This window comes from Sceloporus occidentalis, unplaced genomic scaffold, assembly GCF_023333645.1.
Source record: "Sceloporus occidentalis isolate IW3139 unplaced genomic scaffold, rSceOcc1.0.p SCAF_1, whole genome shotgun sequence".
NCBI lineage: Eukaryota > Metazoa > Chordata > Lepidosauria > Squamata > Phrynosomatidae > Sceloporus > Sceloporus occidentalis.
Genome location: NW_028316981.1, coordinates 291,150,973 through 291,178,954, shown reverse-complemented (window position 1 = coordinate 291,178,954; position 27,982 = coordinate 291,150,973). Strand labels below are relative to the sequence as shown.

At 41.1% G+C, this 27,982-nt stretch overlaps 1 protein-coding gene across 1 annotated transcript in view; it reads right to left on the bottom strand.

Annotated features, from left to right (window-relative positions):
- The window catches only part of HCN1 (hyperpolarization activated cyclic nucleotide gated potassium channel 1), a 287,755-nt gene extending 264,355 nt beyond the window's left edge, over window positions 1-23,400 (bottom strand). Inside the window, exon 1 of the mRNA XM_089495810.1 lies at window positions 23,021-23,400. Within this exon, the coding sequence (XP_089351936.1) occupies window positions 23,021-23,400 (380 nt within the window). The remainder of the gene's footprint in view (window positions 1-23,020) is intronic.
- Window positions 23,401-27,982: the final 4,582 nt, after the last annotated feature.

Here is a 27,982-nt window from a genome sequence, read left to right as displayed (position 1 = left end):
TTCTTTGCATGTCTCTCAGAGTTTACATATAGAATGTATTCAATTCATTCTCTGTTTGTTGGTCTCAAATGCTCTCTCTCTTTCTCTCAGCTAGTTTGCAGTTTGTCAGGATTTCTTCATCCTCCATTTTGTAGCCTGATGTTCTCCCCCTTTCGTCCATGAAGAGCATACATTATCGGAACTCTCACCATGTAGCGTTATGAAACCTTTAGTATTTGTAAGTAAGCCAACTTCATGAAAAGACTACGTCTACTGTATTTCTCTGATAGACCTTGTGTAACAAGACTGGTTCTTGCTCACCTTCCTCTTCAGAATACTAATTACTCTGCTTGTGAGATACATTACTATCATTTCCCAACATCATGCTGACCCAGGGTTATGCTTTGTCCATGCTATATTAGACTAATTCGCCCATCTTTAGTTGATTGAGTCATGAAATGCCACAAATAGGACGAACATAAATAAAATGGGTATTTTCTAGGTATAATGGAGGCACAGTCATGCAAATTATAGGCAGCTAAAATCTGTCCATTAAATTGCTCAAGGTAAATATACCCATGGCACAACTGAACTGTCATTTTTGCTTTATATGCTTTACCCTTGAGCTGATTCTTACCCATGGCAACCCTGTGGATGAAACACCTCCAAGACTCACTGTCTTCCACAGCTATGCTCAGGCCCTGCAAACCCATTACTGTGCCCCCCCCCCCCCCCAGAATGTGTCCATCCATCTGGCATGAGGTTTTTTTCTCCCTCTACCCTCTACTTTTCTAGCATTAAATTTCCCCCATTGATCTGTGTTTTTCCATTATATGGCCATTATATGGCTTCCAAGGAGATTTCTGGTTTGATCTGTTCAACAACGCATTTGTTTATCTTTTTGCCTGTCCACGATATCTTCAGCACTCTTCTCCAGCACCACATCTCAAATGTGTTGATTTTCTTTCGGTCTGCTTCCTTTACTGTCCAGCTCCCACATCTATACATGGCATTGGATTTAGACTCAGGACTTTTGTGCACTCACACTGTACATCAATTTTATTTATTGAAGGATTTATACCCAACACTTAGGAGAAAAAAAATCCTCCCAGACCAGTTAACAAAGAAACATACCACCACAGTTCCTGCCTTTAGGGTTACAATTTAACTATAATTTTCTTTCTATTTGTAATTTGTGAATATAGTGGCTGCCATATCCAACTAATACCATGTTTGATTACCTCTCTGTATTTCACAGTATTTTGTTACACCAGTACAATTTATATTTTAAGCAATATATTTTGTTCTGTAGCCTGACCTTTTTGAAACATATATATATATATATATATATATATATATATATATATATATATTTATTCTCTCATCCCTGGGCATTCAAAGTATCCCTGTTTCTTTAATGACTTTACACAGCACTGCCACAGCTGTTTCTTTGCTTCAGACACATAAAGTACAGGTTAAAGGTGACCATTGAAAGTGTTTGCCTTCAAGCAAGTTGTCCATAGCTGCAACTGCTGATAAGATGCTCTTAAAATAAGCACTCAAGGAAGCTTAGGTCATTGTCACTTGTGACCCAGTGCTGCTCTTTCTGTTTATTTTGGTGACAAACAATTCTGTTCCTAAGAATTAAAACTTAATTTTATGTTTCAAAGTTACAAGTTATAGCCCATTTCTGCAAATGGACCTAGTTTTCATAACTATTGATCTTCATGTTTGAAACTTTTCCCTTACTTACAAATGCCAGAAATTAGGACTTGACAATTACAGTGGCTTATAGTATGTTTGGCGGCCATTCAATTTCTTCAAGATCCTCCTTGTAATGTGTACCATTTTCTTCAAACATTCATTCTCCAAGAACTCTTCAAACTCAAAGCTAGGCAAAGTATTTGTCAACACCAGCATGTATTTCAAGTATTTTGGGGCTCTAACCTGAGCTTAAGTTCTTATATTTAGATATATTGCCAGTGTACAGGTTCATATATTCTTGTTCGCGGAGTAACTGAAGTCATTTGAAATCATTAATTCTTTTATTCCCAAAACTGATAAAACAAAATTATCAACATTTCCAAGATGTAAAACAGTTCCTCTTTTACATCCAACAGAAATAGAAGAAATGGATGCTAAAAAGAAGACTGAAAGTACATTTTTAACACAAATCTCATTATCAGAAAATATGAATATAAATGCATTTCAGTAAAAGTACCATGTTAGGTTCTCAAAATGATCTAACAGATATCAATTATTTATATTTTGCTGCTGCACTCTCTTTCTTCTCTATCAAAATGAGGAGAGCTTTTTAAAGGTTTAATGAAAAAGATGGACAACAGGTGCATCACCACTGCTTGATGTGGCCTTGATAGACTTTGAACCAGAAAATCAAATGCAGTCAAATTTCAGGTTCGTGGAAGCCCAGAATAAAATAGAAAGGTGGACTGTAAGTTAGTAATAATGGAAGATCTGGACTCCTGCACAATTTCTCAGTTAAACAAATTTATGCCTGAAATTCTTGATTCTTTTCAGTCTGGTTTCCGCCCAAGGCATTCTACAGAGACAGCTCTCATTAAGATCTCCAATGACCTTTTACAGGCCAAGGCTAATGGCCTTTACTCTGTTCTCATCCTTCTTGATTTGTCTGCAGCCTTTGACAACGTTGATCACTGTTTTCTAGTTGATATACTTTCTGACCTTGGGTTCTCAGACTCTGTTCTCGACTGGTTTAGATCTTATTTGTCTGGCAGATCTTTTGCAGTAGTTGCAGGCAGTCAGACTTCTTCTCCTGTTCCCTTATCTGTTGGAGTTCCCCAGGACTCTGTTCTGGGTCCCCTTCTGTTTTCTCTCTACACACTGTCCTTAGGTAACCTCATTAGCTCTTTTGGTTTTTCCTACCAACTGTATGCCAATGACACCCAGTTGTATCTTTCCACCCCTGACCTTTCTCCAAGAATTGAACAGCAAGTTTCGTCTTGTCTCATGGCTGTCTCGCAGTGGATGCGCCATCGGCATTTGAAGCTCAACTGTAGTCCCAACATTTCTATTCAACCAGTCCAGCAAGCCCGCAGTCTTGGTTTTATCTTTGATTCTTCTCTATCGTGAATCCCTCAGATCCAGACCACAGCCAAGGCTTGTAGATTCTTTTTGTACAATATTGCCAAAATCCGACCATATCTCTCCACCTCTACTGCCAAGATCCTGGTCCATGCCCTAGTGGTCTCACAACTTGATTACTGTAACGTCCTCCTGGCTGAGCTTCCTCTTTCTCACCTCCGTCCTTTAATTTCTGTCCAGCATTCAGCTGCATGCATTATCACTTCCGCCCACCGCTCTGACGACATCTCTCCTGTGTTGGCATCCCTTCACTGGCTCCCTCTCCCTTTCCACATTCAGTACAAGCTCCTGCTGTTGACGTTTAAAGCCCTCCATGGGCTGGCCCCTCCTTACTTATCAGACCTTATTTCTCCTCACCTTCCCACTAGGGCCCTCCGTTCTGGTAGTCAAGGTCTGCTGTCCCAGCCCAGGATTTCCTCTGCCCCATCCCGCATTCGCCCCTTTTCACTCGCTGCTCCTCACTCCTGGAACCTTCTTCCCCCGCGAGCAAGAGCCATCACTTCTTTAACCAGCTTCAAAACAGAGTTGAAGACCATCCTGTTCAGAGAAACATTCCCAGGCATTGCATAATTGTCACTTGCTATTTGATGTTTTTTGTTGTCTGTTTTATTGAATCATTTCCTGTATTGCTGTGTATTTTATATGTATTATCCTACTAGAGAGTCCCCTTCCCCACCACCACTCCCTTCTCCTTCTGTGTCGTGTCTTTTTAGATTGTAAGCCTGAGGGCAGGGAACCGTCCAGTTAAAAAGATTGTATGTACAGTGCTGTGTAAATTTACAGTGCTTAATAAATAAAGGTTAATAATAATAATAATAATAATAATAATAATAATAATAATAAATTCAGTGGTCTTTGGGAAATCACTAGTACGTTAAATGAGCCTAAAACATTTTTAAACATTGCAGGAACTCTCTATAGTCTATTGGACACCTGCATCCCCTTTTTATGCTGATTTCCTGCTTTGTGTAACTCCAACACATTTGTACTTTAAATTATGTATTTTGTGCATTTTGGGTGGCTGATTAACAGTATCACTGTTTTGTGGATTTTGATGGTATTGTACTTTGCTATATAGCCATTTGTTTCACCAGTTTTGTCATAACTACCTGCTTGAAGTCTTGCAATGTATGATGTAGTAACATTACTCAAGTTACTGTGGTTACCTCTAACAATTGTGGTAGCATTACCCAAGTTAATACCATACTTGCCCAATTGCACCAGTCTTCCTCTCTCCCCCAACAATAATCTTAGATGATCACAGCGTGCTAATCAAATCACTGTGTGTTATGTAAGAGATATGCAAAATTGTATTTTTCAAGCCTAATTATTAGGTTAGAAGAACATCTAGGATCCTTACGAAACTGATTTAAATTCATTAACTGAAATCTAACAAATCTGTCCAGGGCTGAGCTTGCAGGGCTCATTGATAACCACAAAGAAATATTTTTCATCAACAAAAAATTAAGAATTTGGGCCTTACTCAGAAGCTCACTATTCTTATGATGCATTTCAATACAGGTACTTAAAACTGTATCTGTACAATGACTGGGTCATAACAGCATTTTAATGGGAAAAGTTTCTCTCCCCAAATTATATGCATCCCATGTAGTGCTGTTTTGCCACCAGAAATGTCAACACTGGAATACAGGGAGGCTACCTGTATCCCATGAGATAAAGAAATGGTCGGACTATCACATTAAGGATTTATCTTGAAAACAAGACAAATTAATAGAGGCTAATGAATAAAAGCCATATATTATCTCTAGTATCAGAGGAGGTATAAACCAGTGTGGTGCAGTGGTTTGAGCACTGGGCTAGAACTCTGGAGATCGGGGTCTGAAACTCCACTCAGCCATGGAAATCATTGGGCAAGTCACACTCTCAGCTTCGGAGGAAGGCAAAAACAAACCTACTTCTGACCAAATTTTCCCAAGTCACTCCCATGACAGGGTTGCCATAAGTGGGAAATGACTTGAAGGTACACAACTACAACAACAATGCCTGTCAATACCAGTTGAATGAGAGGGTTTTATTGTGCTTATCATCTACTTGCAGGTTTTACATATACATCTGACTGGCCAGTTTGGGAGCAAAATACTGGGTCCTTGGCTCCACCTAATCTTCTTTTCTTATGCTAAGGCAGCCTATGCAACATCAAAAACATCAAGGAGAAATCGAAGGCTTTCATGGATGGCATCCATAGTTTTTTGTGGGTTTTTCGAGCTATGTGGCCATGTTCAAGAAGATTTTCTTCCTGGCGTTTGGCCAGCATCTGTGGCTGGCATCTTCAGAGAATGCTTGAAGATGCCAGCCACAGATGCTGGCGTAACGTCAGGAAGAAAATCTTCTAGAACATGGCCACATAGTCGAAAAACCCACAAAAACCTATCAAGGAGAAAGTTACATTGAAGGAATCCTTCAAGATACGATGGTGGCTTGTTAGAATGGTATTGAGGTGTATAGTTGGCATGTAAAAATAAATTTGTCCTTCATTCTCTGAAGGTGCCAGCCACAGATGCTTGTGAAACGTCAGGAATAAACTCTTCTAGAACATGGCCACATAGCCAAAAAAAACCCCACAAAAAACTATGGATGTCGGCCATTAAAGCCTTTGACTTCAAATTTGTCCTAGTTTGCAAGCAGGGGACTCCACCTTAAACTCCAGCAGCACAGCCTATTTAATTTGCTGCTTCAGCCTACACATCTATATAGTATTTGGATTAACTTTAAACAGTCTAATGCTTTCTACTCATTATCCTATTCTTACAAGATTATTACTTGTTAATGCATGATCATAAGTTACATTTTATTGGCAAAATAGAGAAAAAATTATTAAATGATTATTTTTCATTTTTGTGTTTTATAATTCCTATGTTATTAAGTCTTCCCCTCCATTAAAGCAGTATTTTTAATATAATAGGATGAGAACTGCTGGACAGTGACTCATCCCTATATTGTTCAGTAATGTCAGGAGACCAAGATGGAATAGTATTAGGTCTTGTAGGGGTTATTTGAAAGACCATCTTTGTTGCCACCCTGCAACACTTCTTAACTCTGCTAAAGATAATACTGAAAAGAGCCTTAAAACTAATTGCCATTTGCCAATCTATAAAAATAAAAAAAGATAAAGAATATATATATCTTATTCATAGCTCTAAAACTGGAAATCCTACAAATCTGAAACTTGGCTTGGATACTAACAGGACTTTGAAAATATCATTTCAGGTGATTTTTTTTACAACTGATTAAATTATCTTAATTAATGTAAAATTGTCTAGCTTGTTGTATTACATTTCTTCTGTCCCTAGGTGGCAGATGCCTGGCTCCTCAGAATTAAGAGCTCCTTAAAAGTAAAGATCTCCTGAAGATCAGGATGCTTTGGGGTTTGATACAAATACTGTAGCTGTTTTAAGTGATTCTAGAACTGGACTATTGACCTCTCATGTTCTGGCCTTTCTGCTCAAAGACCAACATAGCTCCTATTGCTGTACAACCCAGCTGTCTGATGAGAGTACAAGGATGTCAATGGCTACTACATATTTTGTCCACTAGCAGAGGCAGTAAGCTGCTGTACATCCATTTTGGAGGAAAGAGTATTACGGGTGGTATGATTGCACTCATCTCCTAATTCTGGGCTTTCCATAGGTATCTGGTTAGCCACTGAAAAAAGAATAATCTATACTAGATAGGATTTTGATGTGATCAAGGGGGATGGTGTCTGTATGTAACATCACATACAAATATGTGTGATGTTACCACATTGTACACCCCCTACACTAGATATGAGGTTTAATATTTAATATCGAGAATTTGGCATGTTTTTGAGAGGTCACAATGACCTTTGGAAACTAGATAAGGGGTCACACTGACCCAAGGAAATTTGGAAGACCTAAATAATACTAAAATAAATGCTGGATGAGTTTGCTGATCCATTCCAACCCCCAATCCTCTTCTCCACACATCCTCTCACTATGGAGATTAAGTGAGTCCCATTGCCAAAAAAAAAAAAAAGAAAAAAAGATAAAGACCACACCTACACTTCAACCCAGGCTCTGCCCCTAATAACATATCCTGTAATACTATCCTAGGCTATCCTATTTTGTCACTCAAGAATTAAAGCTATGAATCATTTTTCAGTTCCATGGGAAAACCATCAAAGCTTTGTTACACCATGGGTGTACTACCCCTCAAAGCTATGAAATCAGATATAAATATCAGCCTCAGACATAGCCATCACACTCACACTTTGCCCATGTACCCTTTGTCCACATGAAGTCCTTCTCACTTACTGAGTTGCCCTCAGACACTGTCTCAGTCACTCTCTATCTTCGGTAGACCTCTCTCTTCAGGACTGGTAATTATCAGCCCCTCTAATTCCCGAGTTCTTGCTATCCAATTTTTCACATCTGTTAGCTTTGTATGATTCTTAAAGTTGCATTGGTTTTGTGTGTTTGTCTACACTTTTGTACATTTCTAAATAAAACCTTTATATTAAGTGAAACTAGTCTCTCTCTCTGCAGTTAGTGCTGGTATACACAGGTAAAAGGATACCTCAGGTTACCCACCTCTCACAGGCTTTCTTTTCAGCAAATACCAAGGAGATGCTGACACTGTTGGTGGAGACCCCAGGCTTCCCCTTTTAGGGAAACAGTGTGCATGCACATGTGTGTTCATGCATGTGTGCTGGACAATTCACCTTCTAGCATCCTGCAAGCATTTCTGACAAGCTTCTGTTAGCTTTTAGTTCATATTCAGGTCAACCAAAGCAGGTGATCACAGAAAACTGATATTCACTATAATATGGAAATATGTCAAAGGGACAAATCTTAGCTCAACATCCTTATCAGCACAGTGACTTGAGAAATATCTGTACATGCACAAGTGGCACTGGGGGGAGGGGATTATCCCAAAGGCCCTGTAAAGGTGGTCCTTTTGGGATGCCTTCATCACATGCTAGGATTGCCTGGGGGCAGACTGCCCACACGCCCTGCAACCCTCACATGTGACGAGGGCATCACAATGACGGCACCCTGTATACATGGGTGCCGCATTGTTAAGTAAGCGCCATGCAGTGCTTACGTACCAAGTGCACCAGTGGCGTACTCGTTACACCACCACTGCAGGGTAAAAAGAACCTGCTTTTCGTGGGTTCTTTTTCCTCCACAGGGAAGCAGCGCAGTTTGGTGGCTGTGGCTTCCCTGCGGAGGAAAAAAGGCGCCAGAAGCCCTCCTTTTTTGGGAGGTCTGTATCGCGCCAAAGTTGTGATTCATTAAGCTTCACTTGAAATACAGAGACATGTTTTGTGTCACATCTTTGGTCCTAGGAGTTGCAACAAGAATATGTAAAACAACTGATCTGAATCCTATTGGATAGTTCGAATTGTAGTGGACACGCAGAAGTAATTGTTGAACTGTGAGTGAAAAGACCTCTAATTTAATTGGTTTACACCCATTGGGACTAACAATGCAATTCATGGATCTTAGGATGCTATGTACTATAGATATCTAAAAACAACATCACAAAATGTATGCCAAGTTTTAAAGTCACACATATTTAGAGTCAAGATCGGATTTGCTGTAGATCAGAGTGGCTCCATTACTTGAGCAATGAATCCACGCTGGGTTTTACAGCAAATACTCCCAGTTTTATAGGAATGTCTAAGGGGAACTATCCAAAGTACTGAATCCTGTTTGCAAAATGGGTTCAGCACTGTGACTACCTCCTGTAAATCCAGGAGCAGCTTCTCTTAAACCCAGAATAGATTCATATACATACTGTACACTTACTATCCACAAAGTAATCATTGTCATTATTTCTATATAATCCATCCTGAGTTAGCATATATATTAATGCCATGTATGAATCACCTTGAAGTAGCACCAATGACACCCAACAGTTTTTTGTCATTAACTTACTTTGCCATGTCTAGAATGAGCCCTCTAGGAATTAGCACTGAACACACTAAGAAATTCAAAATTGAAATCCAGCCTCAGGAGAAAACAGAACCAGAGGAATAGATGGCTGAACAGCTTTAGACAATTAGTAAGTCATCTCCTGTACTTTTCTACATTTATTTATTTATTTAATTATTTTCAACCAAAAGTAGGTGAGGCATTTCACTTAAAAGTTTTTGATGGTTAGAGAGATAGAGAAGGCTTATTATGAGTGAGAAAAAGGATGCAAATTATGTGAATAAGTCGTATAGTGATAATTTTAATGTTTTTATTTGTATTTTAGATGATCTGCATATGTTGTATGAGTTTGGTCTTGAAAGACAGCTTTTGCATCTCTAAATATACAGTATTTATTTATGGAAAGTAATTTTGTATTTTTTGTTTATTTAAAACATCTATACCTTGATCGTTGATTAGAAAAGGTTTTTAAAGCTGCCTACACAATAAAACTAAGACAGTCCTTGCCTTAACCCCTACAATCTAAAAAGGCATAACACATAAAGGAAGAAAAGATAACAAGGAAACTCAGGCAGTAAGTGTGTGGTATCTTCTTATAATAATCACTTTCCAAGTATGATGGAGACTGGCTCCTAAGATAGCAAAAACAGGCTTTGGATGACCTCCAAACAAATAGCATGGTTGCCAGACCACGCTAGCTGTAACAGTTGTAATACATCCTGGGGTTGTTGTCCTTACTGTTTGGTGTCTCATTCTTCGTGGTCTTAGTTGAAACATGTTGGCTTCAGATGTATTATTCCTCATTATCTTAAAGGACCTTTATCTAAAAAGATAGCCTATAATTTTAGCAATTTGAAATAGAGGCTGAAATTTTAAAATTAACCCGTTTTTAATAATTGAACATATGAAGCTACCTTATATCGAAGCATATAAAAGGTATCTGTGGAAGTTTAGTCCCCCAGCCATTGGTCATTCCAAGAATTTTCAGGCGTTTGACAACATTCAAAACCTTGCTGGGATGGTCTTTGCTTTGCACAGAACATCATAACATGACTCAATTCGGCAAAAATCCTCTACCACAAATAAAGCCATGCCTTTCAAGACTAGGTGCCATTGTTGCCACTAAGGGGAAGTGCTGTAAGCCAGTAAAAGAGTACCAGCTGTCTAGGTTCAATTCATGGCATCCCAAAATCAAAGAGGCCAGCATCAACCTCTGTAGCACAATGTTCCTAAGAATATACAAATAGAAAGTGAGGAAGATCAGAGTGTGGATTTGCTTAGGAACATACACAATCTATTTACAAATCCAAGAACATAAGAAAATACCTTTTATTAAGGTAGATTACTGACCCATCAAGCCCAACATTGTTCATTCTGATTATGGAAATTGTCCAGGGTTTCAGGACAGATTCCTTCCTTGCCTTGTCTGGAAATCCCTGGTGGTTTCTCATTGGTCTGACCATGTTTAGCTTCTGAAATCAAACAGGACTGGGTGTATTATGGATAATTCAGGGTGGTATTAACTGTTGGTGTTAGAACAGTGGGCTTCCTCATTATGATGAAATATTTGTGTTAGGTGACACACTGCTGCAACATTATGTGGGATGGGGACTTTTTTCCTATCCGTGTTGACAGTTGCCAGAAACCTCAGGTGATCTACTAGGAATATCAACAAACACTTTAGCAGCTTGTCTGTATGTTCAAGGAAAGGTCATTTATAATGCATAGATTATATTTTCAGTCTAGGAAACCTCAAGGAAAATGGAATCTCAATAGTTTAAAAGAAGAATCAGTAAGAATTTTGGAGAATGTGGTAACAAGCAATAACGAAATAGTACAATAACAAAAATAACAAAACAATAACAAAAATAAGTCTAACTTAACACTACACATATATATTCAGAAATACAACTATTCCCAATCCTCTTTTACACTTATTTCATTCTCATTCCCAGAGTAATGCTCCATTCCAGCAAATAATTTACATGCAAAAACAAGCTTTTATACAAGGAGACATGTAAAACATGCATGCAACGACCTTCTGCTGCCCCTGTAGGCAGATATTAAAACATATGAAAATAACATTCATAAAATACAAATATATTTAAAATTCATTCAATATAAAATATTTAAATATTAAATGTGCAATATGGTTCAGATTTAACTCTCAGATTTCACACACCAAGGAAAACATGAAGAACTGCAATACAGATGGTATTTATCCTTGACTGATCTATACAGTTATCTTTATTAGTAACTGATAGGTAATTTATTTAGAACAGTCTTTCAGACAATTATCCATGCTACATTCCTCTGAAATTAATGGGGGGGAGTGTTTGCAGGTGTAAATTATCTGAAGGCCTGAGACTAATTTATAGTGTCATGGCCATTTTTAGTAGTGCAATATCAATCAATACATTCTAGAAATGCTAATTGAAGACAGGTTTTGCTGCTCTCTGTCCTTGAAAAAATAAGTCAGAAAGACATGAACATGACAGCTTTTGTAAGCGAAAGGCTGTAGTACCAGCCATTAGTGTAAAGCATAAGGTTTGTCCAGGGAAAGCATTTCTATACTTTCAGTTTATTGCTTTGAGTGCATACATTGTTATATGAGGCCATAGCATCAGAAGTGACAACAAACCATAGTTTATCATGCTGGAAATAAACCTAACCTTTTCCCAGGTGTGCCTGTTTCCCCTTTCTCCTTCCTCCTTCAACCTGACTGTGAGACGCTCAGAAGTATTCACTTTTGTTTTAAATTAATGACAGTTTAGCAAAGCATCCAAATCCAGTTCCCTATGTTTACTTTTAACTATGTTTTCTTCATTTCTTTCCCAGGTTTAGGGATTCTAATTTCCAGAAACCCTTCCAAACAGGCCAAGGGCTCTGCTGGTTTGGGATACTGGTAATTATGGTGTAGAAAAGAACTCTTTCAAACTCCCCTTTGTGAAAAGCATTGTTAAGATTAAGTATACTTTTTGAGGTTCAGTTGGCACTCAGAAATGAAGTTAATCTAAAATGGAAGAAGTTGCTTCTGAAGAAATGGGCTGGGCAGAGTTGCTAGAGTGAAAACTGGAGATGACTCTCGTATCTTGAATGGTTGTGTAGAAGACAGAATTCCAGCAGGTGTTCCTTGCCACCCAGTTTTATGATGAGCAACACTTGCTGAAATTCCCTTTTCTACATTCAAATGCAGCTGAAAATGTACATGTAAAACTATTTAAAGAAGTAACATTAAATAGTGACCACTGTCATATGTTAAAATTTCTGAAAAAGTTAAACATGAGGCCTCTAAAAAAATTCATGTTGACAGAAGTAATTTGCTGCCAGGGATGAAATGGTCTTATTTAAACTCATGTAGAATTTTTAAATCTTCATTTAATTTCTCAATTTTTAGTATTTTCTGACCTCAATTAAAAATTCCAATGTATTGTGTGTATAAAAATGTTCCATGTCCATAAGATTGTTAGTAGATTCAAAACCCCAGAATCAAAAGAGCACATTCACACATGACAAAACATTTGTTCTGAGTAGCCTCCAGCCCTCCTACCAGCCTATTTAGTTTAAGTATCTTTCATCAAAAAATATAACCAGCAAGAAGGGACAATTTATTGGACCAAATTGCATCCCAGCTCCCCCCCCCCCCATCATCTTTATAATTATATTTGGCAGGTCGCTACAATTTTGGGACATTGTTTACAACTGCTCAGGGGACAATACCATAAAATTTCTTCCTTGTAAGTCATTTTCTACGAACTATGCCAACAAAACCTAACTCCAGAAGAAAAAAATGTTTTGTCTCCCCAGATGATGGTTAAAGATCAAAATCCAACTATCAGGTGTTGACCTGAACAAGCACAGGTCTATGTCCAGTGAATTGGGGGGGGGGGGGGGGTCTTTGACCAGCTGACTCTAATGCAGTTTCACAAAGCACACCTTTAGATGCTATATGATTCTTTCAATCTTTATTAAATAAAAGTTAATGGAGCTACCTTTAACTAGTATAATAGCTCACCCTTATCCACAGATTCATTTCCCAGTTACTTGTACTCAGGCACAATCTGAAAATATTACTCAGTCCTGCCTTTCTGCAGTTTTGCTTTCTGTGGTTTCAGTTATTTTATTTTTTGATTTGATTTGATTTCTATCACACCTTTCCCATGGTCACTTGCAGTTACCCATGGTCAACTACAGTCAAAAATATTATTGGTATAAGGTTCATTACTACCCATGGTTTCAGGAATCTACTGGGCATCTTGCAATGTATCCTTCATGAATAAGAGGTGACTACTGTATACAGAAGTAATACAAGAGGTAGCAGTAACTAATGAAGAATTCAGTGAAGGGAACAAATATATAATCACCATCACCACCACCAACATCCCACCTTTCTCTCAAAACTGTAAACCAAAGTGTTCCCACAAAAAATTAATTGAATATGGACAAGGCACTTATCAGTAAATCCACACAAAAAGTTAAAATGTCATTAAACTATCATCAGAACTGTGAAAAGTACCTTGAAAAATTAAGGTGAGAAGCACAGACATATAAAATATGTATTAATATGCATGGCTGCAAGAAGAAAGCTACCCTTATTAAGACATACTGAATTGAGGTGTTAAAGCTCAAAAGAAGACCATGTGTTTTCCATATATAAAAGTATCTAGACTGCAGACCCTGCCATTTCCAGCTTTAGAAGAGAAAAAAGGATCTTTGGAAACAGGTTAAGAAACGCTTCTAAGACTTCAGACTGTGATTATTAGTCAGAACCTAAAAGACCAACAAATGGACAGACATAGGAGAAGGTATATAATCATATATGTTAAGTGTTCTTCTTTCAAAAGTTAAAAATATAAAAGTATACTGGTTGAAATGAGTATTATTTAAAAATACACAAGTGCACTCAAGAATGCTTAGTTACTAAGCTCATTTCTGCATTGTTTCAGAGATAAGTAAATACAATTAAACTACTCACACAGCCTGTTTTGTCTGAAACCAAAATACCTGCACACGTGACAAGGGCAAGTCTGCTTTTGTGAGAAGGAAATCTCAGACACACAGCATCACTGTCACAATTGGATTGTGAAGAAGTAAGTGGAGGTGTTCAAACAAAGATCCGTCATGCTACTTACATAATAGTTTGCTAATTAGACTTTAATTCCTAGCAGAGTGACACGTTCTCTTCAGCCTTTTGGCCTCTCTTCATTAGAGGAAAGTGTCCCATTTATTTTATTTGCCTCACAGTGTATATGGGTAAAAAAAAGTATATCTGTGCTCACACAACCCACACACTCTCTTATTCAGTCCATGTATCTGAACGCCCCTCTCCTCCTCTATGTTACAGGTCTATCTTTCATCTCTAAGGTGTCACACAACACTCTGATACTCTCTTTCAAAGGAACATCCAAGGGATTAAAAAACTGGTATTTGATGGAAATGCTTATGTAAGAGCTGCAGAACTTTGTTCCAACAGAAAACTAACTAATATGTGACCTAAGCAACATAAACCAAAGGGGGAAAAAGGCTCCCACAAATGAAACATAGGGAAAACCAACAACACCTGACAATAAAAGGCCCACCAGGGTGTCAAAAAACATTAATCAAGTAAATGAACATTAGCCCATTATCTTCTCACATCACTATTGGGGGCCATTAGTGGGGACTGCTTTATAACTCAAAAGGAATGTTATCCTGGAGCCCTTTCACTTGACAGAATTATCCTAAAATCACAAAATCTTAAGGGTTGGAAGGTGCCACAAGTACTATCTAGTCCAACAATTTGGCATGCAGGAATACACAATGCACAGATGGTGGAAAGATGGCCATCCAACTTCTATTTAAAGACCTCCAAATATGGGGAGTCCACACCCTTTGAGGCAATCTATTCCACTGCCAAACAGCTCTTGAAAATAATTTTCTCCCTAGGTAGAATATCTTTTCTTATAATCTGAATCCATTGGTTCAAGTTCTAGTTTCTGAAGCAACAGAAAACAAGCTTGCTTCAGTTATAGTGCTATGATGCTACTTTAAATGCCACAGCAACATCCTATGGAATTGTGGAGTTTGCAGTTTGGTAAGTCATTAGAGTTTGCTGACTCTAAACTACAAATCCCAGGATTCTATATAGGAAGTCACCATAGCGGTTAACATGGAATCATAGCACTATAATTCTGTAGTGTGAAAGAGGACCTTGTAAATTGGATTGGGCAATATTTGATGGCCCATATGTTTAGAAAAGAAACTCTCCAGCTATAGACAAAAAATGCTGCTCTAGGGAATACCCCTGCTGTTTTCCAAAAGTACACCCTTAAATATATGGTTAAATGGACTATGTGATTCTCTTCTATTTCTCTTGATACTTAGTACTGTGTTCTACACTGAGTAGTAATCACTGAACATGGGGTGGGGAAACCTTTCTATCCCAGCAATAGAGAATGTGTGGCCTTCTATAGATTCCAGCTCTCATTAAATCCAACAAGGTGGTTGATGGAGTATGGGAACAGTACTTCACTATGATATGAAGCATCTCATATTTGCCATCATTGCTCTATCCTCTTATATGCACACTCCACGTCTCACTTGATCACAGGCATATCACATCCCACGACACACTGTGCTGTCTCTCACATAAATGCAAGTACTGGTTTCCTACTTCTCTTTGTCTTCAGCAATTCAGTTGGCTCTGGAAAAAAGAACCATCAGTAGTGGGTGAATCAAAAATTCAGGCTTCTTGGACTAGTGGTCAAGAATCCTAAAATAATTAGTAGGTGACCAAGTAAGGCTTGCAGAAGTTTCATCACTGCTCCCCATATTTGAAGAACAAGATCACAGACATGTACACCTGTCACAGGTTATAACAGGGGTACTGTAAAAAGATAACAGAAAAATCTTCTAACAGAAAATGTAATATTAAAAAAACCATAAATGAATCTAGTAGCACCTTTGAGACTAACTGGGAGGAAGCAATTTCTAGTATAAATTTTAGTCCACAACTGTATCTACAGAAGCTTATGCTAGAAATTACTTCTTCCCAGATTAGTCTCAAAGGTAATACTGGATTCCTTTATGTCTTTTTATCTTAAAACAGATATTTAATTTGACTTCTGAGAGCACTTAACGTTTACTGCTAATCAACTCCTACTGATTAACTACTGTAAGACTAAAATCATGGCCTTTACTTAAAAGAGGTCCAAGCATGGATTGGAACCCAGTTGAGCAGTTAACATGATATAAGAGAGTCAGTGTGATATACTGGTTTTAGTGTTGGACCAGGGTTTGAATCCTGTTGCAGCCACTTAAAACCCACTGGGTGACCTTGTGTGAGTCACACTCTCTCAGCCTCAGAGGATGGCATTGTCAAACTCCCTCTCAATAAAACTGCCAAGAAAACGCCATGATAGGGTCACCCCAAATTAGAAACTACTTGAAGGCACACAACAACAACAACATCTGCCTTCAACCTGGCCGTCAGTTTTTGATGACCCCATGAATTTCTTAAAGTTTTCTTAGGCAATAAATACTCAGAAGTGGTTTCCTAGTTCCTTGCTCTGAAATATATTCAAGAGCACCTGCTATTCATTGGCAATCTCCCATCCAAGTACTAACCAGAGCAGACCATGTTTAGCTTCCACAATCAGATGGGATATGATGCCTTTAGGATATTTAGGCAAATATATATGTATTGGGGGAATTATCTTAACTCCTCTGGACCTTGGAGTACTCATGTAAAGGGTATTACAGAAAAAGCTTGAAGGAGTGTTTCAGGTTTGCACTGGGTTTTGCTTACACACACACTCAAATGGAGGATTTTTCTTAAGTTATTCAAGTAGCTGTAGCTAAAATTATATGCCAGATGCTATACAGTCCCAGTTGTGCACATATGGTAGCGGTGGTTCACTTGGGGGTGTACAAATCAAGTTTTTGGAAACGGTATTTTCAGTTGTAAACTGTGTTCACAATGTGGCCAGTACCATGAAATAAGTTTGATTTCTGTTGAAGCTGATGCCTTTATATATATATATGGATAAAAGGCTAGTTTTTGGCACCATAGGACAGGCTGTAATAGACTATGTTGAATAAAAGTGGAAATAGAGGCTGCATGGGAAATGCCAAACCATTAGGTTTATTCCTAGTATTTGTATTAACTCCAAATGTTGTTGTGATGTTTTATTAAATAGTATCAAACAGTTTTCAAAAGCGAAGGAGACAACAATTTTGAAAAATTATATGTACTCCAAAAATGATACAGAACACCACAAAATCTTCAGATCTGTGATAAATTAAATTCTTTGAAGTTCTTATATTTGCAATACATTCACTTCTGATTCTTCCAGGTCATTCGTTAGGTGGCAATCCATGCATTTTCCCCATAAAGATATTTGGTGTCGGAAATGCACACCTAATTTTAGGATGATGTACAAATTACCATTTTAGATCTTACTTGGAAAAAAATGGGTAAGTGATTGTACATCCTCCTTTCATCACTCCCAAGAAACGTCCAAAAACATCCTAATGTCATTTCCTACTCTTGGGTGGGGGAGAATATCTTACCCTGAGTACTAATAATAGCATTCTACAAGGTAGTATTTTGTTGTTGTTGTTGTTAGCAAAGCCAAACTGTTCACCGTAAATACACTTGAACACTATGATGAACATGTGCTAATTGCTCTTTTTGTATTTCATTTCTACAAAACATGACATCAACATTCAGACTTGCTGTTTTGTCAGCCATCACTTAGACAAGAAGCCCTATGAAACTCATATCAAGACCCCTTAATTTCCTGATCCTTATCCATTACCTCCTGAAATATGGATTTGAAATGGACTGAAACTAGACTGGGGGGAAGTTGTAACATTCCAACAGGCAAATGTAAATGGATCAGGTATTGATTTTATTCAATTCTGTATACATCATCAATAATTAACTCAGTTCATTTCTATGAAATCTACTCAGTTCCTAAGCATTTTACTATCCTTCATTACAATTTGTAGTGAGTATGAAATTTTTTACTGCAATTACACATGGAGGTATATTTATTGAAAAGAACAGTTAGACAGTCTTTAAAAATACATGTTTTACATATACACAGGGACCACATATACTTAGGAATTGCAAAGTGGAAAGTTATGTTTCCCTTCCATTCTCTGTTCACAAAATTAGATTTAATTTTTAAAGGATGCTGATAGTGTTATTTTTATGAAATGGAACCAGTTTCCTAGCACTGACATATTCTGATACTTATTACTGGTAGCATGTTGGCAAACCTATAGCTTCACTGTGGCTGTAATCTTATACACACCCATTAGGAAATAAGTCATACTGAAATCAGTGGAACTTAATTCTGACTATGCGTGAAATTAACCATGTATGCTATTAAGAAAAATAGGCCAAGACATTAATTGGCTTAATAAAACTTGGATCATAACAAAACAGCATCTTTACTTTCATAATTTATTTCTTTACATGCCAAATTACATTTGTGTTCTTTTTTGAACCAGATGTGCATGTGTGTCCATGTATACACACATGCGTGTATGTGCATGCATACACAGAGTTATATAAATGCCTGCAACAAACAAAATGGCTCTGGATACTGATTTCATGCTTGTTGCAAAGAAACTTGGCCAGTTTAAAAAGCACGCAGGTGACATTGATAAATAATAGCACAGGAGCACACCAGTGACATTTAAAATTACGTACAGCCAAGTTTAAAAACTAAATTCTCAGTTAACCCCGGGCATCGACCTCTCAATTCATTTAAAAATAACAAAGTCTTGTACCATCTTGAAGACTTAATAAACTTTATCTGGCATAGGTTTTTGAGGACAGCAACTAAGCTTATGCCAGATAAAACATGTTAGCCTTTGGGGTGCACAAAACCCTGTGTTGTTTTTGCTGCAACAGACCAACATGGACACTCCACTGGGAATCTCTTCATTCAGTAGTTCATTTCTATTACTGTATTTTCAGTAGGCTGCCCAGTGGTAAAGGAGCTCAATGGAATAATTACACTCTGCAAGCATTTGTCTCCTGCCCCACCATTGCCAAAATCCTTCAACATGTGAATTCACAATTTATCTGACATTTCTGTGCAACACTGCCCTTCAAAAGGGTTTCCTCCCAAATTTACTCAAGATTAAATAAAACTAACAGTCAATTACTTTATGCTATGATAGATTACTGAAAAGATAGCTGGTAAATGTTAGAGACAGCCAAAACTCTAATATTTTCCTATTTTAGAACCCCTATCCACATCACCTGCACAAATACATATATATCTTTACCACAGGTTATTTTCTCCTACTGAGAAATCATATCCATATTTTTATGACATCCCTAAACAACCCATGATTTTAAAGTCATTCAAAGGAAAACATTTCAGATCAGACCATCCTTCAGAGTACATAATGCTATGGGGCTCAATTCTTATTTCAGACTATTTTCAAAAATATATGTATCCATCCTAAACATATACAAGAAGTGTTTAGCAGTTAAATATATTTGCATCATTCAGGCATCTATACTCATTTGAATAAAGAGAACCATTCTTACATGATACTCTTTTTATTTTCACATTAAATATTACGTTTGCTTTAAATGAACATAGAAGACTATTTTGATCCAAATATTTATGATATGTCTCAGAAGCCCATCAATACTGAATGCACCTTCTCTCTTTTGGCATATCTTACTCTCTTTCACACTGATGAGGGGAGAAACTACATTAGCTACAGTACATATGGGAACAGATGTTATATATACTCTGAATATGACAAGGGCATGGATCTCAAGGTTAAAGCAGGGATTTCCAGAAGCACTATTATTCAACACCCTGGATAGCTCCCAGTTAGGGATGGTGTAGAAATTCTACCAGTTATGCTATTTCTGCCCACTCCCAATCCCTTTAGTACGTAGCAGTATAGCTCAAGGAGATACTGTTCTTTGGATGACTTTCAAGCACCAGGTAAATAAGGACAAAACCCATTCTGTCCAAAAATCATTAAGCAAAATCCCAGCTGTCCTCAATCCATGTAATCCCCCCAACTGGTCTCTGGTTTTTCTTTTATTATTATTAAGCTAATAGCATCATAGCCTATTCCAAAAAGTATCCAGGGAGACTGCTTTAAAAATGTGGTCACATGAAAAAAGGTTTACGCTAATACATTCAGGGGCCCAATCTTGCAAGTACATGTTTCCAAATTTCCACACAGAGTCCTGTCTCATTGTCCCATTCAAAATGTTTTTTTTTTAAATTATCATAGTTTCATCATCTTTTTTTCCCCTGGCATAGAACAGCAGGACAAGGCAAGAATAAAACTAATATTTTCATCCAGAGACCTAAATTCTCTATGCAGGGGGAGGATAGCAAAAAATCGCAGCTGTAAGATGGACCCACCCCTTAACATGGCCACATTTGACATATTGGACAGCATGTTCACATGTGCAGGCCCCTCATAAGACCACTGGTAGGACAGATACACAGCGGTGGTATGGTGTGTGTTTGTGTGCTTGCTGCATTTTATTGTCATTTTTCTACAGTTCATTCTAGGTTTTGTAAGGTGCCCAGGCAACATCTACTGAAGGCTACAGCCACATAAGTATAATGAGTGGATTTTCTTTTCTTCTTCTTCTTCTTTTTTTAGAAAGATCAAATTGTGCAAGGCTCTCTCTACATGCACATGCCTTTGCTAAGGATGGCTCCGACAGGTGAGTATCCGGTGTGCTGAAGGGTCAAAGCCGGATGAAAAAAATTACAATCTCTCCCCTCCTCCAGCACACCGAGGAACATCTGCACAGGACTCTAGTCAAGGTCAGATGGTCTGTTTCTATATCAAGCACTATTTGAGGCGATATGGAAATAACTACTTCTTCATCATCATTTCATAACTAATAATAGTGCTTTGTTTGCCTTTCTTGGAGAGCTGGTTGTGACATCATTGCTTGTTGCAACTTTAAATTAGCAGAAACTTGCATATTTCAAGTTGTTATTGAATTTGGGTTGCTGGGGAGGGGAGTACCCCTCATTTGTACCCTCTTACATCTCAGCTTCCATGCAGACAACCTTCATTAGCTTCCCCTTTCACAGAATAAATACAACGCAGGGATGATAAAGCAAGAAAGGCTCCCTCCGATCAAGTCACATTTTACACTTTATGCTTTGCCTGCCAGAAATGTTTTTGTGCAATGTCTCACGTTACTAGGATGCAATGAGCAGACCAGAAAACTTTTCTAACAGCTTTGGAGGGCAAGGACTCCCCTCTATCTTTTGTCTAGAAAGGGAATGCAGGGGTTCTTTTTTAAAATACCAAACTGTCTGCCTTCCACCTCTGAAGGTCAGTGACACATCACCTTGGCAAGAAAAGACAGGGGGAGGAAGAGTTGGGATGTTATTTCATTGTGCTCTGTGATGCTCACCGGGTGGAAAGTCTAACCCTGGGGAGGGCATAAGCTTCTGGTGTGTCTCAAGAGAAGTCTGTGCTACAAAGCTGAACAGTTCCACGGGGATCAAGGGTGAGGAGAGTGAACCCGGATGTATATCATCCAGAAGGACCTGAAAGAGGACATCCGAGAGGGCTTCTGCCTTCCAGGGTCCCGGGAATCAGGGAGTAAGTCCTGCCAAACATGATCTTGAATTAAAAAACGCAGGACCTGTGCAAAAAGAATGCATTTCTGTTTGTTCTGTTGTTGATAATGACAACATCCACCATCAAATCAACCACAGAGAGAAAAATAGAGAATTAGAAAGTAGCAGCAAAAAGTTAAGGATTTTGGAAGCTCTCTGGGTTGGAATAAAAAAAAAGGTCCTTTCTAACCTCCTCACCTTTAGCACCTCTTGGGAATGCTATAACCAAGTTCTGATGAGGACTTTTATGGGGATGAGAGGAAACGGAAGAAATACGTATGTGGTGAATCTTTCTTATCAAACTCATATATATATATATATATATATATATATATGGTCAAGCTCCAAACACAAGTGTTGCACCCCTCATGGATGGAATAGACTGGGCAACCAGACAGAGGCAAGAGCACAACTGAATTAACCCCTTGATGTCAACTTTGTCTACACACTTTCTAGGTTGGACATTGCCATCTTTGTGGTGATGTACAGCACCTGGCACCCTTGGGGCATTTTAATTAATTAACGGTAAAAAGCAGAGGTGGGTTTTTGTTTGGTCAGAGTGGCCATCTGCTTTTGGAGACCCCATCAGCTTCCAGCCAGTCTCCTTTGAGATTGTGTGTGTCTCCCCCCCTCCCTTTTGTTGTCATTGTTGCGTGCCTTTCTGACTTCTGGCACCATAAAGCAAACCTATCTCGGGGGTTTCTTGGCATGTTCCTTCATGCCCTGGCTGAGAGAGTGTGACTCGCCCAAGGTCATCCAGTGGCTGAGCAGGGATTCATACTCTACTCTCCTAAACCTATCAAAGGGTTTTCCTGGCAAATTTCTTCAGAGGGTGGCAGTTACCATTTGCCATCCTCTGCGGCTGAGAGAGTGGGACTTGCCCAAGGTCACTCAATGGGTTTCCATGGCTTGCCATGGAAGAGAGTTGGATTTATGGTAACCCTAGGGTCATATCATGGGGTTTTCTTGGTAGGTTTCTTCAGAGAGCAGGTTGCTCCTTGCCCTCTTCTGAGGCTGAGAGAGTGTGACTCACTCAAGGTCACTCAGTGGGTTTTCATGGCTGAGCAGGGATTCAAACCCTGGTCTTCAGAGTAGAACTTATGGCAACCCTAGGGCAACGCTATCATGGGGTTTTCTTGGTAAGTCCCTTCAGAGAGGAGTCTTGCCCCTTGCCCTCCTCTGAGGCTGAGAGAGTGTGACTCTCCCAAGGTCACTCAATGGGTTTCCATGGCTGGGCAGGGAGTCACAGCTTGGTCTCCAGAGAGGGACTTAGGGCGACTCTAGCAGGAGAAGCCCCTTCAGAGAGGGGTCTTGCCTCTTGCCCTCCTCTGACCGAGGCTGAGAGAGTGTGACCTTCCCTTTCCCCTGCCTCTCCCTCACCTGAAGTCACTGTAGGGATGGATGATCCAGAAGCCCGCAGTCTTAACCCTTTCCTGCTCCTTCTCCACCGCCTTCTGGCTCCCGAACATGCGGAGGGAGAATTTGTTGACCCCGGGCTGGAGCATGGAGGTGAACTGGCGCTGCATGAAGCCATACTGCTGCTGCTGCTGCTGGCGCCCGGCTCCCTGGGGCTCCTCCATGCCCACCATGGGCTGCTGCTCCTCCTCGCCTCCTCCTCCGCCGCCGCCGCCGTCCACTTTGAAGCAGACCGAGTTGCCATGCTCCTCCGGCCCCTTCTCCTTCCCGGGGAAGCAGGCGTTGGCGCTGGGGCTGCCCTCCTCCCGGCTGCCGGGCGAGGAGCTGGGCTTGCTGCCCTCCATGCCCGCCTGGCCTCTGGGAAGGAGGAGCGGGACTGAGGCAGGCGGACGACGGCCGGCTCCTGCCTGGGCTCCTCCTCCTCCTGCTCCTGCTCCCTGGCTGCTTGGCTGCTGGCCTCTGCTGCTCTCTGCCCAGGAGGAGCCCAGCCCCAGCCTCCCCCGCGCGCCCCCTGGCGGCACTCCCGGCAACTGCGCGCCCCGCGTCCTGCCTCCTCGCCAGTGACATTGAACGACCCCAGAGGAGCCAGCGCCAGGGAGAGGAAGGGGGCACCCCTGCTCCTCAGACATGTCTGCCTTGGGGCAGAAAGGGGCTGAGTCCTTCGCCTGCGTCCCTCTCGAGGCTGGGAAGAGGGGCGGGAGGCCCAGTGGAAGAGAAAGGAGAGCTGCCAGGCTCTTCGCTTTTGGAAATCAATCGAAAACTGTTCCCGTGGGGCCCCAGTCTCTGGGGACTTGCCATCAGGGCTCGCGTCCTTCGGCGTGGCATTGAACTACCTGGGGCAGCCCTTGAGGGAAACTGGCACCATGGATGGCAGAGGAGGACCAGGGGCATCACCGAGAGTCTGGGGGTGCAGACCAGCCCCTGCGACGCCCTTCGGGGGCAGGGACACCACTGCTCCTCCTCAAACATCGGCCTTTGGGCAGAAATGAAGGGTGGCCTTCACCTAGGTCTCTTTCAAATGCTGAAGAGAGACGATGAGTGGGGGAGAAGGAAGAGGTCCCAGGCTGTTGTTGCTGCTGCTGCTGTTCCTTGTTTAAAGAATACATTTTAAAATTTTAGAACAATTGACAGTGGGACCTCAGTATCTGCAGACTTGCCATCTGGGCTCCCTTCCCTTGCTGTGATGCTGAATGACCCACCAGAGCCCTTGAAGGAAACTGGCACCACTGGCATCACCAAGAGAGTTGGGGTGTGTGTGCAGACCACACCAGGTGACACCCTAAAAGGGAAGGGGTGACACCACTGCTCCTCGGATCTCTGCTTTTGGGCAGAAAGGGGGCATATCTTTCACCTGTGTCCCTTTCAAAGGCTAGAGAGATGGTGGGAAGAGAAAAGAGAGGTCCCAGGGTGTTTTATTAAAAGAAGTTTGTTTTTTTTTACAGTGGGACCTCAATATCTGCGGACTTGCCATCCGTGCCCACTTCCCTTGGCGTGACATTGAACAACCCTCCAAAGCTCTTGAAGGGAACTGGCACCAGTGGCATTACAGAGGGAACTTGAGGGTTGCAGAATGCACTGGGTGACACCCTAAGGGCTCAAACTGGACTCAGGCTTGCATCCTTTGACACCATTGCTCCTCAGACATCTGCTTTTGGGCATAAATGGGTTGTATCCTTCACCTGTGTCCCTTTCAAATGCTGGAGATGGGGAGAGGCTCAGTGGGAAGAGAAAGGAGAGGTGCCAGGATCAGGGTTTTTTAAAAATCAATTTTGTTCAGTGGGACCTCAGTATCAGGAGAGGGCCATCTTCCCTTGGTGACACAGAACAACCCAATTGACACCTTGAGGGAAACTGGCACCACGGTTGGAGGGGGAGGAGGAGAAGGAGCAAGTGGCATCACAAGAAGGTGTGGGGTGTGTGGAGCACACCAGGTGACACCCTAAACAGGATGACAGCACTGCTTGTCAAGCATTGGCTTTTTGGCAGAAATGGGCTGTATCCATCACCTGTGTCCATTTCAAATGTTGAAGAGATGGGGTGAGTGAAGTGCGGGAAGTGAGTGAAGTGGGAAGGAGTGTTGTTGTTGTATGTTTTAAAGTTGTTTCTGACTTATGGCTACCCTAAGGCAAACCTATCATGAGGTTTATCTTGGCATGTTTCTTCAGAGGGGGGAGGTTCCATTGCCCTCCTCTGAGGCTGAGAATGTGTGACCTGCCTAGCTTTTCATCCACTGGGTTTACATGGCCAAGCTGAGGTTTGAAAACTTTGAACCCTGCTCTACAGAGTCACAATTGAATCACAACAGCATGCTGACTCTCTTATTCAAAGAGTTCCTGATTATTGGTTTTGTTAGACCCTGACTTATGGAAGCCTCATGGATGAGACACCTCCAAGACCCACTGTCCTACATTGCTCTGCTTAGATCTTATAAAGTCAGACCTGTGACCTCCCTAACTGAGTCTATCCATCTGGTGTGTCATCTGCCTCTCTTTCTACCACCCTCTACCTTTTCTAACATTATTGTCTTTTCCAATGGCAAAACTCTGTGCATTTCTTTTCTTCAAAAAATCAACAGTAATCCATCTGAATTGGAACTAGTAGAGAATGGCAATGGGGAAAAGGAAGAAAGCCATAGAAATGGATAACAGGTTCCTCATCTCTTATTTAAACCAACAGCTTCATTTATATACCACTTTGTACCTAACAGTGTCTAAGCGGTTTACAACTGTAAGCTAATTGCCCCCAACAATCTGGGTACTCAGTTTAACAACCTCGGAAGGATGCAAGCCTGAGTCAAGCTTGAGCCGTTTCACTGGAATTAAACTAACAACCTTATGGTTTTGAGTGAGTGGTTGCAGTATAGGCATTTAACCACTGTGCCACCAGTATTTATACTTTAAGATTTTTGAGTGCCTCCTCAAGCACAAGAGCCAGGATCCATTGCCACATGACAATGGAGGTAAGCTGGTGCTCTTGGTGGCTATAGTCTTTGTGGGAATGTACATGTGTGGAGTAAGTTGCCACACAGATAATACACTTTGTGAAACTGCCTAAGCTGTTCATTTTGTGAGACCTCCTAAATTGAACCTAGCCCACCAATATTTTAATTTAAATCTCTTAAATGCATGATGACACAGTTTTTGTGGCCTATGAACTGAATGTTTACAAAATGATGTAGATGGTGAGTTACACTATGTTGACATTGAGGATGCATCTACACTGTAGAAATAATGCAGTTTGACACCACTTCAACTATCATAGCACCATCCTACAGAATCCTGGGATTTGTAGTTTTGTGAGGCACCAGCACTCTTTGGCAGAGAGGGTTGAAGACCCTGTAAAACTAGGATTCCATATAATGCAACTTTATCATTTAAATTGGTGTCAACATGCATTATTTCTATTGTGTAGGTGCATCACTACAGATGATGATCCATTACGGGGTCCTCTGCAGCAACATTTTAGATTGGATGTGAAGACAATGGGACAAGAACAGGATTTAAGTGAAGGCAGCAAGATTCTGCTCAAATCAGCAAGCTGGAAGAGAATGGCAAGGCAAGGGACTAGAAGGAGCTAACAAGCAGGAGCTGATTTACCTGCTCACTATAGCAGATGTCAAAAAGGCCTTAGAGCTGGTAGCCCAAGTATCTCTGAAACTGTCCGGGATTGCTGCCAGCAATCTCTGACTTATGCTGATAACCAGGCCTGCAACCAACACATGTAGGCAAAACAAACCTTGTGGAGAAGCAGTCAAGGAGCAAGCCGAGAAAACAAGCCGGTGTCGGGGTTGCAGAAAGTCAAGCATGCCGAAAGACGAGCCGAAGTCAGGAAGCCAGAAAGCAGCGTGGTCAAAACAGTCCGAGGTCACAATAGCCAAGAGATAACAAAGGTCCGGTCCGAGGTCAAGGTAGCAAGGTAACAAGATGTCAGGAGCTAGAGCGACAGCAATCACACCAAGGGCTCATGCAATAAACTCTAGCAACAAACTCAAGCCTCTCTCCCACTTAAATCAGGGAAGCTCTCCCTCGAGCCACCTGAGGCTGGTTTGCCGATTGTCTTTCTGCAATCCTCCTGGATCTGCGCCTGCAAGCACTCTCGGCCCTTCTCTCTTGATAAGAAGGCACTTGCAGGCACGCCTCGTCTCCTGAATCACCACTAGGCTGTGGCACCCTAGAAAGCCTTTCTTCGGCACTAGGACCTGGTTGAATCTCCTGCTCTGGGGCTGGAGGATCACAGCTGGGACCTGGCAGAGCAGAACTAACACCTGGCGTTGCCTCAATCAGCCCTTGCTCTGGAGGAGGCTCATCCTCCTCCTCATCCTCCGAGAGCTGATCTTGGCTGGCCATGACATCATTCCCCCTCCCATAATGCTCTCCCTCCAACTGTGGAGGACGAGGTCTGTCGGAGCAGCGGCGGTGGAAAGCCCGAACGAGCCGTGGAGCATGAACGTCCGAGGCGTTCTCCCAAGAACGCTCTTCTGGCCCGTAGCCGACCCAGTCGACCAGGTACTGGAGGCGCCCCCGATGGCGACGAGAGTCCAGGATCTGGGCCACCTCAAACTCTTGCTCCCCATCCACCAAGACTGGATCAGGCGGTGGCGTCCTACCAGCGTCAGGCCGAACATCGGAGGCTGGGAGCAGCAGGGAGCGATGGAACACCGGATGAATCCGCCAAGTCCGGGGAAGTTGGAGCCGAAATGCCACCGGATTCACCCGGGCCACGATCTTGTATGGCCCCACAAACCGGGCGTCCAACTTCCGGCAGGGCCGCTGTAGGGGCAGGTGCCGCGTGGAGAGCCAGACCGAGTCCCCCACCTGCAAAGGAGAACCCTCCTGGCGGTGCCGATCCGCTCCTCTCTTATAAGCCTCCTTCGCCACCTCGAGCTGCTCTTGCAGCAAGGACTGCGCCGCCTTGAGCTCCTGGAGC